Genomic DNA, 15,923 nt, shown 5'->3' on the forward strand with positions numbered 1-15,923 from the left:
TAACATATACATACTACTATAATATAGGTAGTCACCTAGCACCTCCAAGCCCAGCAAACTCTGCTCCATACTCTGTAATAACCTATTTGGGAAAATCTGGAAAAGAGTGGGTGTATGTATGTGTAATCCTTCTGCCAGCACCAGAGGCACAAAAGGCAGCTTGATCCCTGGGTCGGGAAGATTCCCTGGAAAGGAAACGGCACCCCACTCCAGTACACTTGCCTGGAAAATGCCATGGACAGAGGAGCCTCGTGGGCTACAGTCCATGGGGTCACAAAGAGTGGGACACGACTGAGCACACAGCACACATGTGTATATGTAACTGAGTCGCTTTGTTGTACATCTCAAAATCAGCACAACACCTCAAGTATACTCCAATACAAAATAAAAATTAAGAAAATGAAATTTCACTACCTAAAAACAGAAAAAAAAAAAAGGATCTTAAGAAAGGAAACTAAGAGAGATCTGAGGGGTTTGCTCGAGGTCATGCAGAACTGGTAGGTGATAGGGTCAGAATTCACACCCAAGGCTCCTGTGTCTCAAAACCAGCTGCTTTTGCTTTATGCACAGCAGGTCGTGGAGAGAGCCCGGTCCTGTGTGTCCCCAGAGCACAGGGTAGATGGGTAGATGGTCACTCGTGGTTCCATGATCGTCTTTGTCCCATTTGTTTTCCCAGGGACTTCGTGGCCCACCTGGATTGCCAGGACCTCTGGGAACCAAGGTGAGTATTTATCTACCAAACTGTACATACCGTGGGTTGCACTTAGAAAGTGAACATGCCAGAGTTAATTGTGAGCATCTCTGGGCACCCCTGTTTACTTCCACGTTCATCGCTTGTCACCTAACAAAAGCCTCTGCAGCTCTGAACCATGAGATGGAAGTGGGTGCCACACAGTTGTTCCTTAATAAATACTTGCAGTTAAATTAGTCACAAAAGATGCGTGCAGCCAGTGAAGGAGTAGATGTAGTCTTGTACTGGGGTCTTCCCTGGTAGCTAAGTGGTGAAGAACCCACCTGTCAATGCGGGAGACCCAAGATCGATCCCTGGGTTGGGAAAAGCCCCTGGACAAAATGGCAACCCACTCCAATATTCTTGCCTGGGAAATCTCGTGGACAGAGGAGCCTGGTGGGTTACAGTCCAAGGGATCACAAAAGAGTCGGACATGACTTAATGACTAAACAATGACAAGTCTTGTTGGTTTAACTGGGGACACAGAGGGTCCTCGGATTTCAGATGATTAACGTAATATAACTTTATTCTGCATTCACGTGAAGTGTAATGGGAGTTTTGGTGAGTGGAGAGTCCTGACCACACGGCCGTTCAGGGGCCCACGTTCCTGGTCCCGTGCACTCCCTCCTGTAAGACTTCAGTGTCTCCTATTGAGTCCTCCGTACGCCAGAGTAAATGATGGAAAAGATGGTAGAGGACCTTGTGGGAAGATTTTGTGGGCCAGGCCCGGAGGTGGTCACTCATTTCCACCAACCTCCTGACCCTGCAGGGGAGGGGGTTGGTTGTCATCTAGCCAGGCCTCCGAGAGGAAAAGCAGACACTTCAGTCAATAGCAGGCGTCTCTTCTTCAATTTACTTGTAACCATGACTCAGAAAAGACGACTTTGCCCATGAGGGAGTATTCATAAGAGAACTTTCCTGGGTGATGAGGACAGTTTTCCTGAAGTTATCCTTACACTGAATCAATGAGTTTATTGAGTCATTCATGCATCCATTAATGACATGCTTATTATCTCATTCATTGCGGATCTGCTGAGCCTCTGGTGCGTGTCAGATCTGGAGGTGGGCTGGGGGATGTCAGGGATGAGTGGCACGTTTCCCCAGCCCTCTATTGGCTCAGGAGCTGGGGGAGAAGCAGATGAACAGATGCTGGGATAGAGGGAGGCTTAGGCACAAGTGTTCAGAGGGGGCTCCCAGCCCAGCCTGGTTTGACTCTGGAAGGCTTCTTGGCAGAGATGATGTTTGTCCCGATTCTAAAATGTGTGTAGCAGCTGAAGGGGAAGACAAGGAAGGAGTTCTCTGCAGGGTCCTACCATGGGAGAAGACCAGAGGTGCACGAGATAGAATGTGTTCAGAGCAGAGCATGTGTTGTACAGGCCCCCACAGCCAGTGAACGACTGCTTGACCAGCTCAGATGCATAAACTTAAGAACGTGGGTGACATAGTCAGTGAAGGACATTAGAATGTTTATTTTTTGCTTTAGTTTAACAAATATATTCAAAATCACGTGAAGTATTAGTGTAGAGTTACCATATTTTTATCCACTTGCATGTATTTATACAAAATTTATACAAACAGATTTTTAAAGTTTCTTTTTATGTGCCTTTGGTGTCACTGGCTATCTTTCCTGGACCCACTTTCTGAGTCAGCCAGCACTTTCCTAAACCACATCCCTACCACCCAGCCCAGTTACTGAAGATAGAACACTTTGGGAATCCATTTATGCTGCTCTTACGGGAAGTTTTATCTGAAGGCCCAGATACTCATTCTTTTATTTCTCTCCTTTTATTTTTTGGCTGTGTTTTGGGGATCTTAGCCACAAAACCACAGAGTATATTGTTTTTATAGTATGTAAAAGACTTTGTTTACAGTAATAACCAGGATATGGAATTTGAGAACTCAAGAGTAATTGCTGGGGGCTTCCCTTGTGGCTCAGTTGCTAAAGAATCTGCCTGCAATGTGGGAGACATGGGTCCAAGCCCTGGGTTGGGAAGGTCCCCTGGAGAAGGGAAAGGCTACCCACTCCAGTATTCTGGCCTGGAAAATTCCAAAGACTGTATAGTCTGCAAAGAGTCGGACCCGACTGAGTGACTTTCACTTTCTAGGTTAAACCTGCTGCCTGATTTTTTCCACCCTTCAGGCGGGTGACCTCTGCAGTCATACTGAGGTTGTACTGATGAAGATCAAGTGCGTTCCCTAATGGTGATTTTGTTTTTCACGATGAAAGGAAAAAGAAATGAGGGAGTTCTTTTGAGTGATCTGAGCAAATATTTGACAACTCCCTAGTTTCTGAAGAAAAAAAAAAAAAAGAGGAAACAACTTTGCCTGAATTTGCAGGCCTGTAAAATAATTCCTTGTGCCCAGAGCAGTGGGCTTGTGTGAAGCAGGGCGGCAGGACCAGGGACTGGAGGACCCCTGATCCACAGCCAGCTCAGACGTGTGTCTGAGGTCCCTGCGTGATGCCGTGAGCCCGGCATCTGCCCGGCAGCACTTTGAGCTCTCAGTTCCCCCTAGAGGAGGGATTTCAGGATCTGGGAGAAATCAGTTGCCTCTTAGAAGGCAGGGAGGCAAGGGCACTGGAAAGGGCACCAGAAACGAGAGATGCGGAAGTGGGTAAAGACGTCCTTTCTCTGGGCTGCTTATTTATGAGGTTGATAAAAATCTACCTCCCAGGCAGAGTTTGGGGAAAAAATGATGTAATGCAAATAAAGTATTTGCCTGCCTAGCCTTATGTTTGCCGCATGTACGTGCCCAATAAATATTAGTGATCCTTATCATTAGATCACCCTGTGGAGTCTACTTTAGGGTTCAGCAAGAAGGTGAGGGGTCTAGAGAGACCTGACTCATCCCTGTCGGCCTGTTTTTGGAGAGAGAAGCCCCAGTGGAAGTGCTGGGAGGCGGCAGTGAGGCGTGGAGAAGAGAGGTGGGCGGAGACCTGGGGTGAGATGTGCAGAGGGCCTTGCCCTGGGGTACAGTTGACCAGCCAGTTTCAAATCCATGGGGCCCATGGTAAGCTGTGCTCTCTCCCTGTTTATATATGAGATGTGTAAACAGATGACCCTTTCAGCGTTAATACTGTATATGTTTGCAAGGTGGAATGTAGTTTAGAATAAAAGTTTCCCTAGTCAGCTGGCATTGGGAAGGTAAATTGGAATCAGAGAGATCTTTAGTTGTAGAATGAGGGGCTCGTGGGGGGACAAGGTGGGAGGAAGGGGAGAGACGCCCTTCCTCACAGCGTTTAGCTGTGGGCCTTGCCTGGGTGCTGTCCCTGGTGCTGAAAACCCCTGGGGACTTAAGAGTGCGCTACAAGGATTTTCCTTGGTGCTTTCTCAGCCCTTCATAGTGACTTACAGCCACAAAAAGACTCTTAAAGATGCCTTTCCTTCTCTTGGGTGGACTTGTTTCTAGCGAAATGAACAAGCTTTGCCTTCCGACGGAGCTGGGTTAGGATCCCAGCCCAGCTACCTGTAAGATAGATGCGTGCATGCCCTCGCTTTAGTCCTGACTGAGTCTTTGCAACCCTATGAGCTATAGCCCTGCAGGCTCCTCTGTCCATGGGATTCTCCAGGCATGAATACTGTAGTGGGTTGCCATGCCCTCTTCCAGGGTATCTTCCCATCCCAGGGAGCGAACTCACATCTCTTATGTCTCTTGCCTTGGCAGGTGGGTTCTTTACCACTGATGCCACATGGGAAGCCCAAGATCTATGACATAAGGGCAAGGGGCTTGTTGTTTCTGAGACTCTGTTCCTTTTCTGTATGAAGGAGTAAAACGTGGTTAACCCCCAGTGGGCTCCTGTGGATAAGTAATCTCACAGCACATAGTTTTTCAATAAATGACCTCCTCCTTCCATGACCTCACACATTTTCCTCCCTAAACACTGTTGAGCTGGCTCAGAGTGTCTTCCAAACAGATAACACAGTCACTATTCTAGATTAGAGCTCACATGCCCCCTTTCTTCTAATCAGGAACCTCCTTGCTTATTCTGACTGAGCTTTAAGGTCTTTGGCTCTTTTCTTGGAGCCATTTTCTCCGAGTTTCAGTCCATTAAGCTGTTGCTTCGGGGAAGTGTTGGTATCACAGAGGGCCATAAGCGTACAAATGGAGCCAGGCCTGTGCTCCTGCAGCAGAGATCAATTGTGACTCAGATTCTTGGCAGGGCTGCCAGAGGTCATTCATCATATTCCCTCCTGAGCAAAAAGTTGATTTTGGTCAACAGCAAAATTTAGTACCTGACAAAATGCGAGTGATGATAGATTCACTTATTCAGGCATTCAGGGATTGGCTGTTAAAGGGCTGTTCCAGGCCCAACAGTAGGCATTGTGGGTGCAGAACTGTGTAGATGCTGTGCCCAACATAGAGTCTGACCCCATTTAGGTACTTGACAAATATTTGTTGAACTAATGGATGAATGAATCAATGGAATATTTATTCTTTTAAGATACTTACATAAAAGTCAGAAGGTCAGAGACAATGGGAGGGTGGTGTCTTAAAGTTAACGAAGATACATTCAAATGTTTTTCGAAGGCTGAGAGGCGGGCAGGCAAAGGTGGGTTTATAGAAATGAAATGATTGGGCTGAGTTTTAATTGGTGGGTAAGTATTCGGAAATAATGGAAACCATGAGAGACTTTTATTTTGGGGGGGCTCCAAAATCACCACAGATGGTGACTGCAGACATGAAATTAAATGATGCTTGCTCCTTGGAAGAAAAGCTACGACCAAGCTAGGCAGCATATTAAAAAGCAGAGACATTACTTTGCCAACAAAAGTCCATCTAATCAAGGCTATGGTTTTTCCAGTAGTCATATATAGATGTGAGAGCTGAGCACCTAAGAATTGATGCTTTTGAACTGGGGTGTTGTAGAAGACTCTTGAGAGTTCCTTGGACTGCAAGGAGATCCAACCAGTCCATCCTAAAGGAAATCAGTCCTGAATATTCATCGGAAGGATTGATGTTGCAGCTGAAACTCACAAAGAGCCGACTCATTTGAAAAGACCCTGATGTTGGGAAAGATTGAAGGCAGGAGGAGAAGGGGACAATAGAGATGTTGGATGGCATCACCAACTCGATGGACATGAGTGAGTAAGCCCTGGGAGTTGGCGATGGACAGGGAAGCCTGGCGTGCTGCAGTCCATGGGGTCACAGAAAGTCAGTCAGACACGACTGAGAGACTGAACTGAAGTATTTGGAAGCTTAGAACCTGGATGAAAGACCCGCATGTGAGGATCAGCTGGTTCGAGAAGCAGGAGTGTGAACAGCTACTTAGAAGAACACAAACTGCAACATGGGTGTGGTTTAGCTTGCAGCTGTTACGGTTTTGTGCTGTGCATAAAATATAGCCTTGGGAAGAAGAAAGGAGGCGAGCTAAAACAAAGTACAAGGGAGGTCCACTCCCTTGTTAACGTTCTTTTTAAGTTTTTATTCATTTTTGGCTGTGCTGGGTCTTCATTGCTGCACTCGAGTTCTCTCTGGTTCCAGTGAGTAGGGACCACCCTCTAGTGGTGGAGTGCAGGCTTCTCACTGCAGTGGCTTCTCTTACTGCAGAGCACAGGCTCTCAGGGCATGGGCTCAGTAGCTGTGGTGCACTGGCTCAGTTGCCCTGAGGCATGTGGGGTCTGCCGGAACCAGGGATGGAACCCGTGTCCCCTGCATTGGCGGGCAGATTCTTAACCACGGGCCACAAGGGAAATCCCTATATTAACTATTTTAAAGGAGAAACTGGGATGCAAAAGAATATGGATTTTTCTAATATGTATAGTGCTTAGTTTATTTTTTGTCTTCTAACTTGGCTAACTAACTTCTAACAAAGCTAGTGGAGGTGATGGAATTCCAGTTTAGTTATTTCAAATCCTGAAAGATGATGCTGTGAAAGTGCTGCACTCAGTATGTCAGCAAATTTGGAAAACTCAGCAGTGGCCACAGGACTGGAAAAGGTCAGTTTTCATTCCAGTCCCAAAGAAAGGCAATGAATGCCAAAGAATGCTCAAACTACCGCACAATTGCACTCATCTCACACGCTAGTAAAGTCATGCTCAAAATTCTCCAAGCCAGGCTTCAGCAGTACATGAACTGTGAACTTCCAGGTGTTCAAGCTGGTTTTAGAAAAGGCAGGGGAACCAGAGATCAAATTGCCAATATCTGCTGGATCATCAAAAGCAAGAGAGTTCCAGAAGAATATATATTTCTGCTTTATTGACTATGCCAAAGCCTTTGACTGTGTGGATCACAATAAACTGTGGAAAATTCTGAAAGAGATGGGAATACCAGACCACCTGACCTGCCTCTTGAGAAACCTGTATGCAGGTCTGGAAGCAACAGTTAGGACATGGAACAACAGACTGATTCGAGATAGGAAAAAGGGTATGTCAAGGCTGTATATTTTCACCCTGCTTATTTAACTTGTATGCAGAGTACATCATGAGAAACACTGGGCTGGATGAAGCACAAGCTGGAATCAAGATTGCCAGGAGAAATATCAATAACCTCAGATATGCAGATGATACCACCCTTGTGGCACAAAATGAAGAAGAACTAAAAAGCCTCTTGATGAAAGTGAAAGAGGAGAGTGAAAAAGTTGGCTTAAAGCTCAACATTTAGAAAGCTAAGATCATGGCATCTGGTCCCATCACTTCGTGGCAAATATATAGGGAAACAGTGTAAACAGTGTCAGACTTTATTTTTCTGGGCTCCAAAATCACTGCAGATGGTGACTGCAGCCATGAAATTAAAAGACGCTTTACTCCTTGGAAGGAAAGTTATGACCAACCTAGATAGCATATTCAGAAGCAGAGACATTACTTTGCCAACAAAGGTCCATCTAGTCAAGCCTTTGGTTTTTCCAGTGGTCATGTATGGATGTGAGAGTTGGACTATAAAGAAAGCTGAGTGCCGAAGAATTGATGCTTTTGAACTGTGGTGTTGGAGAAGACTCTTGAGAGTCCCTTGGACTGCAAGGAGATCCAACCAGTCCATCCTAAAGGAGATCAGTCCTGGGTGTTCTTTGGACGGATTGATGTTGAAGCTGAAACTCCAATACTTTGGCCACCTGATGCGAAGAGCTGACTCATTTGAAAAGACCCTGATGTTGGAAAAGATTGAGGGCAGGAGGAGAAGGGTACGTCAGAAGATGAGATGGTTGGATGGCATCACCAACTCAATGGACATGGGTTTGGGTGGACTCCCGGAGTTGGTGATGGACAGGGAGGCCTGGCGTGCTGCGGTTCATGGGGTTGCAAGGAGTCTGACACGACTGAGCAGCTGAACTGAACTGAACTGCACTTGGCTAATAAAATACAATATACACCTTTTAACACTCCATGTTATATAGTCTCTTACCTTGTAAATGAGTCTGCAGTAGGTACGTGGGAATTTGGTAAAATGTTCTTTTGTTTCCTCATTGATGAGGGTCTTAAGGGTGCCAGAGAGGTTATGGGAGTCATCCAAGGTCACAGGACCAGGTTGACATTATTGTGTGACTGAACCAAACTTGAGGACGCTTGCCTGATGCACAGCAAAGCCAGCCTGCTGCCACGGGGCGAAGGACAGTAGTGTCTGATGCCTGGAGCCAAGAGAACGGGGAGGCAAGTGAGACCCGAAGCCCTGGCAGCTTTCAGACAGGGTTGAAGAGCAACATTTATATGAGGGTCATGGGGTGGGTTGGTGGACATCTTTCTAACAGGTTGGTGGTGAGGTAATAGGGTGATGTTTGGAAATCTTAATCATCAACCTTCTGGTTCCAACCAGTCTGGTATCCACATGCTGGTCAGCATCCTCTAACGCGAGGGGATCTTGGTTTCTGCACGACAGCTCAGAAGTGCATGGCAGGTTTTTATGTATAGCCCTTCAGGAGAAACTAGGAGTCCTGTGACTCTGTCTCACTGCTCAGCCACTGTTTAGGTCATCATTCCTTTTCTTGCTTGACTGTGTTTCCTTTGTTTCTGCTTTTTGCTTTGTTGCTGTTCTTTGCTTTCTTTCCATTTTCCTGTTTTTGCTTCCCCTCTCTTCCCTAATTAGTAACTGCTTGAATCTGCTCTTTGGGACTTGGGGAAGGCCAGACAAGAATCGAGGACAGGACACGGAGGGAGTTATACCCGGGAAGACCCTGCAGGGTCCTGCTCAGTTTCAGTCCCCACCCCCCACCTTTATCTTTGATCCTCTTCTATCCTGGGGGGAGCAGGGGCAGGGCAAGGGTAGGAGTAAACTTTTGGATAGAGAGGTTAGTCGTGAACCCGCAGGGGAATGTGGTTTTAAGGGGGACTCGGTCTCGGTCCTGAGACTGGACTTGCTGTCGCTCGGCGGCAGTGTGAACTCCTCCGCCTCGTCCTCTCACCGTCCAGGATGCTGGCGAGGGACCCGGCACTGATCGTATCTCTCTTAGTTCATTGCACTTTTTTCCACCTTTGCCTTATTTCTTGACTTCCTCCCCTCCCCGCCCTCCCTCTGCGCACAAATCAGCTTTTTTGGCAGTCCCAGAATCAGCCACAGCATTTTATTCTAAAGAAACAGGATGCACCATCTGGGGCTCTGAAGAGGATTTCTCGGGGACTGTTTGCAGAGGCGAGGGTGGGCCAGAGGGAGGCTGTGGTCCTGAGGACACAAGGCCACCGTGGGCCTGGGGGCAGGAGGGAAAGAGAGTGTTACCAGAGTTTAGGGAGCATTTAGGCTGTGGTTCATCTCTTTCGTGAGAACTTCTCAAGCCTGTTCCGATCTCTCTCCTGAATTGAACACAGAGCATTGGAAATGGGCAGGGCCCCTGAATGAGTCATCTTTGGTCGTGGAGCCAGATTGCAGTTTGCTGTGAATAAACAACCAACATTTGTTGAATGAATATATAACTTACAAACTTGTCCAAGCAACAGTCACACTGCAGGAAAAACAAATCATCTTGAAGCATTATTTTTCTGAAAGGTCCAGATGTAAAGTTTTCAAATTCAGATGGTGGTTGCAGGATAAGCCAGTTATTAATAGGATTTTCATTTAATGCTTAAAAACATAAGCCTCGATAAAGTAGTGTTGCCTAGCAATGTCGGGTTCTACCTGGAATAAATTTGTTGCACATTATCTAATTGGCTCTTCGTGACGACCTCCTAAGGCTACTTCCATTTGCCATACAAATTAACTCACCCTGGAGATGGTAAGTGGCTTGAATAGGGTCACCTCCCATTTCAGTATTAGGCTTGGCTACCATCTGCTGACCTAATATAGGGGTACAGTCTCTTACGTGAAATTGTGTGGGTCCTGTGTGCTTTGGATTGGGTTTATTTTGGAATTTAGAAAAGTAGTAATTTATAAGTGATGAAAATAGCATTTACTGTGGTGTGTGGGGCAAAATTCCTCGTCAAACTCATTATAATGATGCCATGCTGCTGCTGCTGCTAAGTCACTTCAGTCATGTCCGACTCTGTGCGACCCCATGGATGGCAGCCCACCATGCTCTCCCGTCCCTGGGATTCTCCAGGTAAGAACACTGGGGTGTGCTGCCATTTCCTTCTCCAATGCATGAAAGTGAAAAGTGAAAGTGAAGTCGCTCAGTCATGTCCGACTCTTCGAGACCCTATGGACTGCAGCCTACCAGGCTCCTCCATCCATGGGATTTTCCAGGCAAGAGTACTGGAGTGGGGTGCCATTGCCTTCTCCAATAGTGATGCCATAGAAATGTGTAAATATCCATGAAAAAGGGGATGTCTAAAGATTTTAATTAGCCTTCAAGTCAGTAGAAGTCAGCTTTTGCTGCCTGATAAGTTAGGGTAAACACTTGTTTTCAGAGGTCGAGAATTTTGAAATTGTGGATACAAAGGTATGACTGTCTCAGTGTCCTTCTATAGAAAGTAGCAAACAGAATTCCTCCCCTGCTTTCCTTTCCTTCTCCTTTTTCTCGTCTGATCAAAGTCCAGAATGATGGGCACCTGAGACCAGCAACAACCACAGCAGCTGAAGTGCATTGACTGCCATGCCAGGCACTCTGTTCTCGTGATCTCTGAAAAAACATAGCCTCTACTGGCCTGGCAGCTCCTGGTATACCCTGGCCTTTGTAAATGAAGGAAATTGTTGCCCTCTGAAGCTGGCAGTTACCAAGTGTTGAAACCAGAACTTAAACCTACACTCTATTAACCACCATGCTTGAAGGCAGAGATTGTATCTCATTCTTGCCCCTTGCAACCCCTGGGAAAGTGACTCACAAAATATAGGTACTTGGTACATTATTGGCAAAATGATGAATTCATTTATTGATGATGTGGGGATTGGGTTGAAATGTGGCTACATGGTCAACTCTGGGGTGAGTTCAGGATGCTGGCAGGAGAAACGTGGAAAAAGCCCAGTAAAACTTGAAATTGTGGTCACCTGTGGTGGGGGTGATATTGTTATAATCACATCTGGAGCCATGGGCAACAGTGGGGCACAGTCACTGCTCAAAGGTGAGTCGTCACAGTTGGTGACTGTGGTCCAGGCGTTTTGGACTGAGTGGGATGAGGGGCAGCTTGGATGAACTCCAGGGAGTGTGCAGAGTGAGGTGCTGGGAGAGATGCTGGCTGGAGGGTGTGGTCCAGACAGTGGGAGGAACGGAACTGCCTTGCACCCTTGCTCTCTCCTGCCCAGAGGTGACATCTTGACTGTGTTGTTTTCTCTTTTCAGGGGGACCGTGGTGCGCCTGGGATCCCCGGCTCTCCTGGCAACCGTGGAGAGCCAGGCATGGCGGTCGCCGGCCCTCCGGTGAGTCTTTATTCACCCGGCACCTCCTTGCTCCAGGACACACAGCCAGGGCCTGCTAGGACCGCAGGGCCGCTCCTTTCCGGGCTGATCTGGTGGTGGGTCGTGATCCCTGGGTCAGTCAGGCTGTAGGCCTGTGCACTGTGGCTGATGCTGTTACTGTAACCTGGTGTACTTCTTATGGGAGTAAGGCCTCTGGGGAGACCAAGACGTGTCCTTTCAAAGAGGAGTGAGAGAACAAAGCTCATTAAAAAAAGAAAAGGGAGGAAAAAAGGACTCACTGTCCAAACTTGGCAAAACCTGAGTGGAAGCCAGTGAGCCTGAGCTGGTTGGGTGAGGGGTGTGGTCTTGGAGGAGTGACTTGCCTTCATGCTCTTTCAGGCAAAGGTGAGTTCATTATCCCTCTCCAATTAATATATCGCTGACGACATCAATAGAATCAAGAAAGGTTTTTTTCTTTTTGTAATAATTTTATTTTATTTATTTATTTCTGGATTTGCTGGGTCTTCATCGCCGCGAGGGCTTTTCTCTAGTTCCGGCAAGTGGGGGCTACTCCGTAGTTGGGGTGCTCAGGCTTCCCTGTGGCGGCGTCTCTTGGTGCGAGCACACAGGCTGGAGGGCACGTGGCCTGCGGCAGTTGGGGCAGTGGGTTCAGTAGTTGAAGCTCCCAGGCTCTAGAGCACAGGCTCAGCAGTTGTGGGCCATGGGCTTAGTTACTGTGGGACAAGTGAGATCTTCCCAGATCAGAGAGTGAACCTGTGTCTTCTGCATTGGCAGGCAGATTCTTTACCACTGAGCCACCAGGGAAGCCCCCAGGAGAGGTTTTTATCTCCAAAATAAAATCCTGTGACGTGGTCTTTGGATTGGTGGTCTTGGTGGATAATTCACATCAGTCTACTAGGAAGCTCCAACACTCAGTGGTTTTCTGATATAGCTGCTAAACCTCACAGAATCCAAACTGCCCGTGTTTCATTGATGATGTTGTCGTCGTCATCATCTTAACCCAGAAGCACGATCAGACTTTACTCCCAGTAAACGAAATCTGAATATAAACTGGAGCAACGCATGGCCTGGTCTCTGCCTGGTTTCTCATTCAAAAAACAGAGCAGCAGCGTGCCTGGTTTGTCTCTCAAAGAGCTTGAGAGGAAGCCTGGTGTATTACAGTGTGTGTGCAGTCACGGAGTCGCATCCACTCTGCCACCCCGTGGGCTTTCTCTGGATTTCCCAGGCAGGAATACTGGAGTAGGTTGCTATTTCCTTCTCCAGGGTTATCCTCCCGACCCAGGGGTCAAACCCACGTCTCCTGCTTCCCCTGCATTGGCTGGTGGATTCTTTACGACTGAGCCACCTGGGAAGTGCCGTTACCCACAGCACCACAGTAAAAACCCTTCTCCTTGCCCCAGTGCTGCTCTTACGCCTCTCATTCTCTCCCTGAAATTCCCCCCAGGGACCCTCGTCTGTGTTCTCTTCCTCCCAGGAATGACCACCTCGCTTCCACTCCACTCCCAGCAGTGGGGCTGCCTTCAAGGCGGGAAGACCAGTGCCTTGTGTCTTCCTAAAGGTCCCTGGAAAACAGGGAGAAGGCAGGTGGTATCCTCTTGGAAATGTCCAGTTTTAATCTGTTTTTCTTAATTTCTCTGCTAAAATTTCTGATGGAAAAAAAAAACCCTCTCTTGCATCAGCTTTATCTTTTGTCTTTGGCTGTCTTTTACAATCTGTTGGTAACTAGAAGAAACAATATGGAAAAAGATGTAGTGAAGACATGCAGCAGGTTCAGGCTTTCTTTTTGTTTCAGAAATCCTGCTTTTAATGGGGCCTTCTCTGCCAGAGTCAGGATTCCGAGTCCTGCAGGCGTTAGCTGCTTAGAAGAGAAACTGTGATCTGGAGTGGTCCCACCATCATTTCACGGGCCTCTGCATGTCCCGTCCACTCCCCAGGGATTCACCATAGGAAAACCTTAATCAGAAAGCCAGGCAGCAGAGGGGGATGCTTGTCGCCCCACCTCCCAACGCAGAGCCATGAAATCGCCCCTGAAATACGTCCCCACCCAAGTGATTCCACCTGAAAAGTAATTGGCTGCCTCCAGCCGAGAGGCCATAAGTCAACCGCTCCAGGTCCTTCCTCCACTTCCACTGATTAAAAGCTTCCGTGGTGGGTGAGACCTTATGGAGCTTCCATAAATCCTGTCTTTGGCTGCTGGCCCGGGCTCCTTCCCGGTGGCCGGGCCATCTGTGTGAGGGTTTAGGGGGATGTGGAGGTGGAGCGGGGCTGATAACAGGGTGTGAATGCGCCCCTCATGCCCCCGGGCTCAGCAGCCCCCTGCCACAGGCTGAGTGGTCTGTATCTGGTGCTGGGTCTAGAGCGTCCACGTCCTCAACCCTTGCGTCCTGTGAAAGCTGGTTTATCCTTTGTTGAAGGCTGGGCTTCTGCATTAGCATCTCCCGAGATCAGAATTCAAGGGCTGAGGGTTTACTGGGGGAAATTATCTCAGAAATCACCCCTTGGGGAGTGGCATCCTCCCCTGGCAAGGCCCTGGAGATGTCGGTGCAGCTGCAGAGGTGATCTACACAGGTTGGGGTGGAGCCAGGGTCGACTCCTGGTGGGAGTCAGTGAAGGCTGCTCCAGGGTATGGGGGTTGGGGGGCTGGAACTTGGGCTAAGCATCCCCTCATGGCTACAGATGCCCCAGGGCAGGCACCTCAACCAGAACCTACAAGGTGGGTGTGTGCCTAGAGGTGCTGGAGAGGGTCACTGAAGGTGTCTAGGGCTTCCCTGGTGGCTCAGTGGTAAAGAATCCTCCTGCAATGCAGGATGACACAGGTTCAGTCCCTGGGTTGGGAAGATCCCTTGGAGGAGGAAATGGCAACCCGCTCCAGGTTTCTTGCCTGGGAAATCCCACGGACAGAGGAGCCTGGTGGGCTACAGTCCATGGGGTCGCAGAGAGTCAGACACCACTGAGTGATCACACTCGTACTGAAGGTGTCTGCTTCTTCAGTGTTCTCCAGGTAAACTGTCTGAGGCTCAGAAGGTGAGGCGACTTGGCTGATGTCACACAGCTAGTCCAGGACCAGGACCATCGCTTCCAGTCCTCTGAAGCCAGCTCTCTTCCTCTGCTTCAGCTGGCCTGTGGCTTCCCCAGCATGGGTGGGATTGCTCATTTCCATCACCTCCTCACATTAAGGCTGAGTTCCTCTGGTCCCTCCTCCTGTGGCTCTGTACTCCAAGGCTTGGGCATCCAGGAGCAGCACTCACCCCGCCTGGAAGGGAGCCCGAGCGAGGCTTTCTCTGCCAAGCTCTGCGCATCACTGGACAGGGGACTGGATGGAGAGGCAATTGTTTGGCGTTTCAACTGCTCCCTTCAAGACATTAACAAAACATCCCTTTTATCTTAAGGTTGCCTGTGATCTTCCTTAGCAGGATCTGATAAGTTTGAAAATGACCCAGTTAGGCCTGAGGGCAGATCAAAGTGCTGTTGAACTTCACTGAGCCTCTGAGCCTGAGGTCAGCGAGGGCGGGGCTCCCCCAGCAGCACCCCAGGACCCCGGCCTGAGCAGTAGTTTCTAGATCAAGGGTGTAGGGAGGGTTGCAGCACGGTCATGTTGGTAGTAACACCTAGAAGCTTGCCTTGAACCTTTAAATGCCATAAAACTCCTCCCCTAACATCTTTTTCAGCCTCCGTTGCCTGGAATCACCTCTCATTTCTCTGTCTTCAGCGTTCCCTCTCTGGAGTCATTTGTTCTGACTTTGCCCAGACACTGAGGGTTCACATACAGAGAAAACGAGCTCACAGCCCTTTATAGACCTACAGACTGCGGGAGAGAGGAAGCATGGTGCTGATGATGTGGGAAAGCATCTGTCATGTTTCCTGAGTGGAGCCGTTCTTTTTCCCACTCCCCCCTCTTCCAGGGAGTAATAGAACAAGAATGGAAATGAAAGCCACTAAAAGCTGGAGCGCTCGTGACCACAGCTCACATGGCCTGCCCACTTGCAGTGTCCAGCTCTGAGCAAGATACCCACATCCATCCCCTCACTTAGTTCATGGGATCCTCTCACCCAGTCCTCCCAGCCACCCTGCCAAGCAGATCCTGTTCTCTCTTTCATTTTACGAATGAGGGAATTCACGTAAGAGATGTGACATTTGCCTGAAGTCATAGTTAGGACGTCGGGGAGCTAGGATTGGACCCCAGTGTTCTAGCTCCGAGCAGATGCCCTTAGCTGCTCTCCAAGCCAGGGCAGCAGTAGAGCAGGAGTTCACGTTTACATGGTCCTTCCTTGTAAAGTCCTGTAGCACCAGACTTGCCCGGTGGTGCTAGTGGTAAAGAATCCACCTGCCAAGGCAGGAGTCTCAGGAGATGCGGGTTTGATCCCTGGGCTGGGAAGATACCCTGGAGGAGAGCACGGCAACCCACTTCAGTATCATTGCTTGGGAAATCCCATGGACAGAGGAACCTGGCAGGCTACCGTCCATGGTGTTGCGGAGAGTT

At 48.5% G+C, this 15,923-nt stretch overlaps 1 protein-coding gene across 1 annotated transcript in view; it reads left to right on the forward strand.

The window, feature by feature from the left end:
- The window catches only part of COL22A1 (collagen type XXII alpha 1 chain), a 224,269-nt gene that overhangs the window by 144,015 nt on the left and 64,331 nt on the right, over positions 1-15,923 (forward strand). The window contains 2 exon segments of the mRNA XM_070382724.1: positions 677-721; positions 11,366-11,443. Coding sequence (XP_070238825.1) covers positions 677-721; positions 11,366-11,443 — 123 coding nt within the window.

This window comes from Bos mutus, chromosome 14, assembly GCF_027580195.1.
Source record: "Bos mutus isolate GX-2022 chromosome 14, NWIPB_WYAK_1.1, whole genome shotgun sequence".
Lineage (NCBI taxonomy): Eukaryota > Metazoa > Chordata > Mammalia > Artiodactyla > Bovidae > Bos > Bos mutus.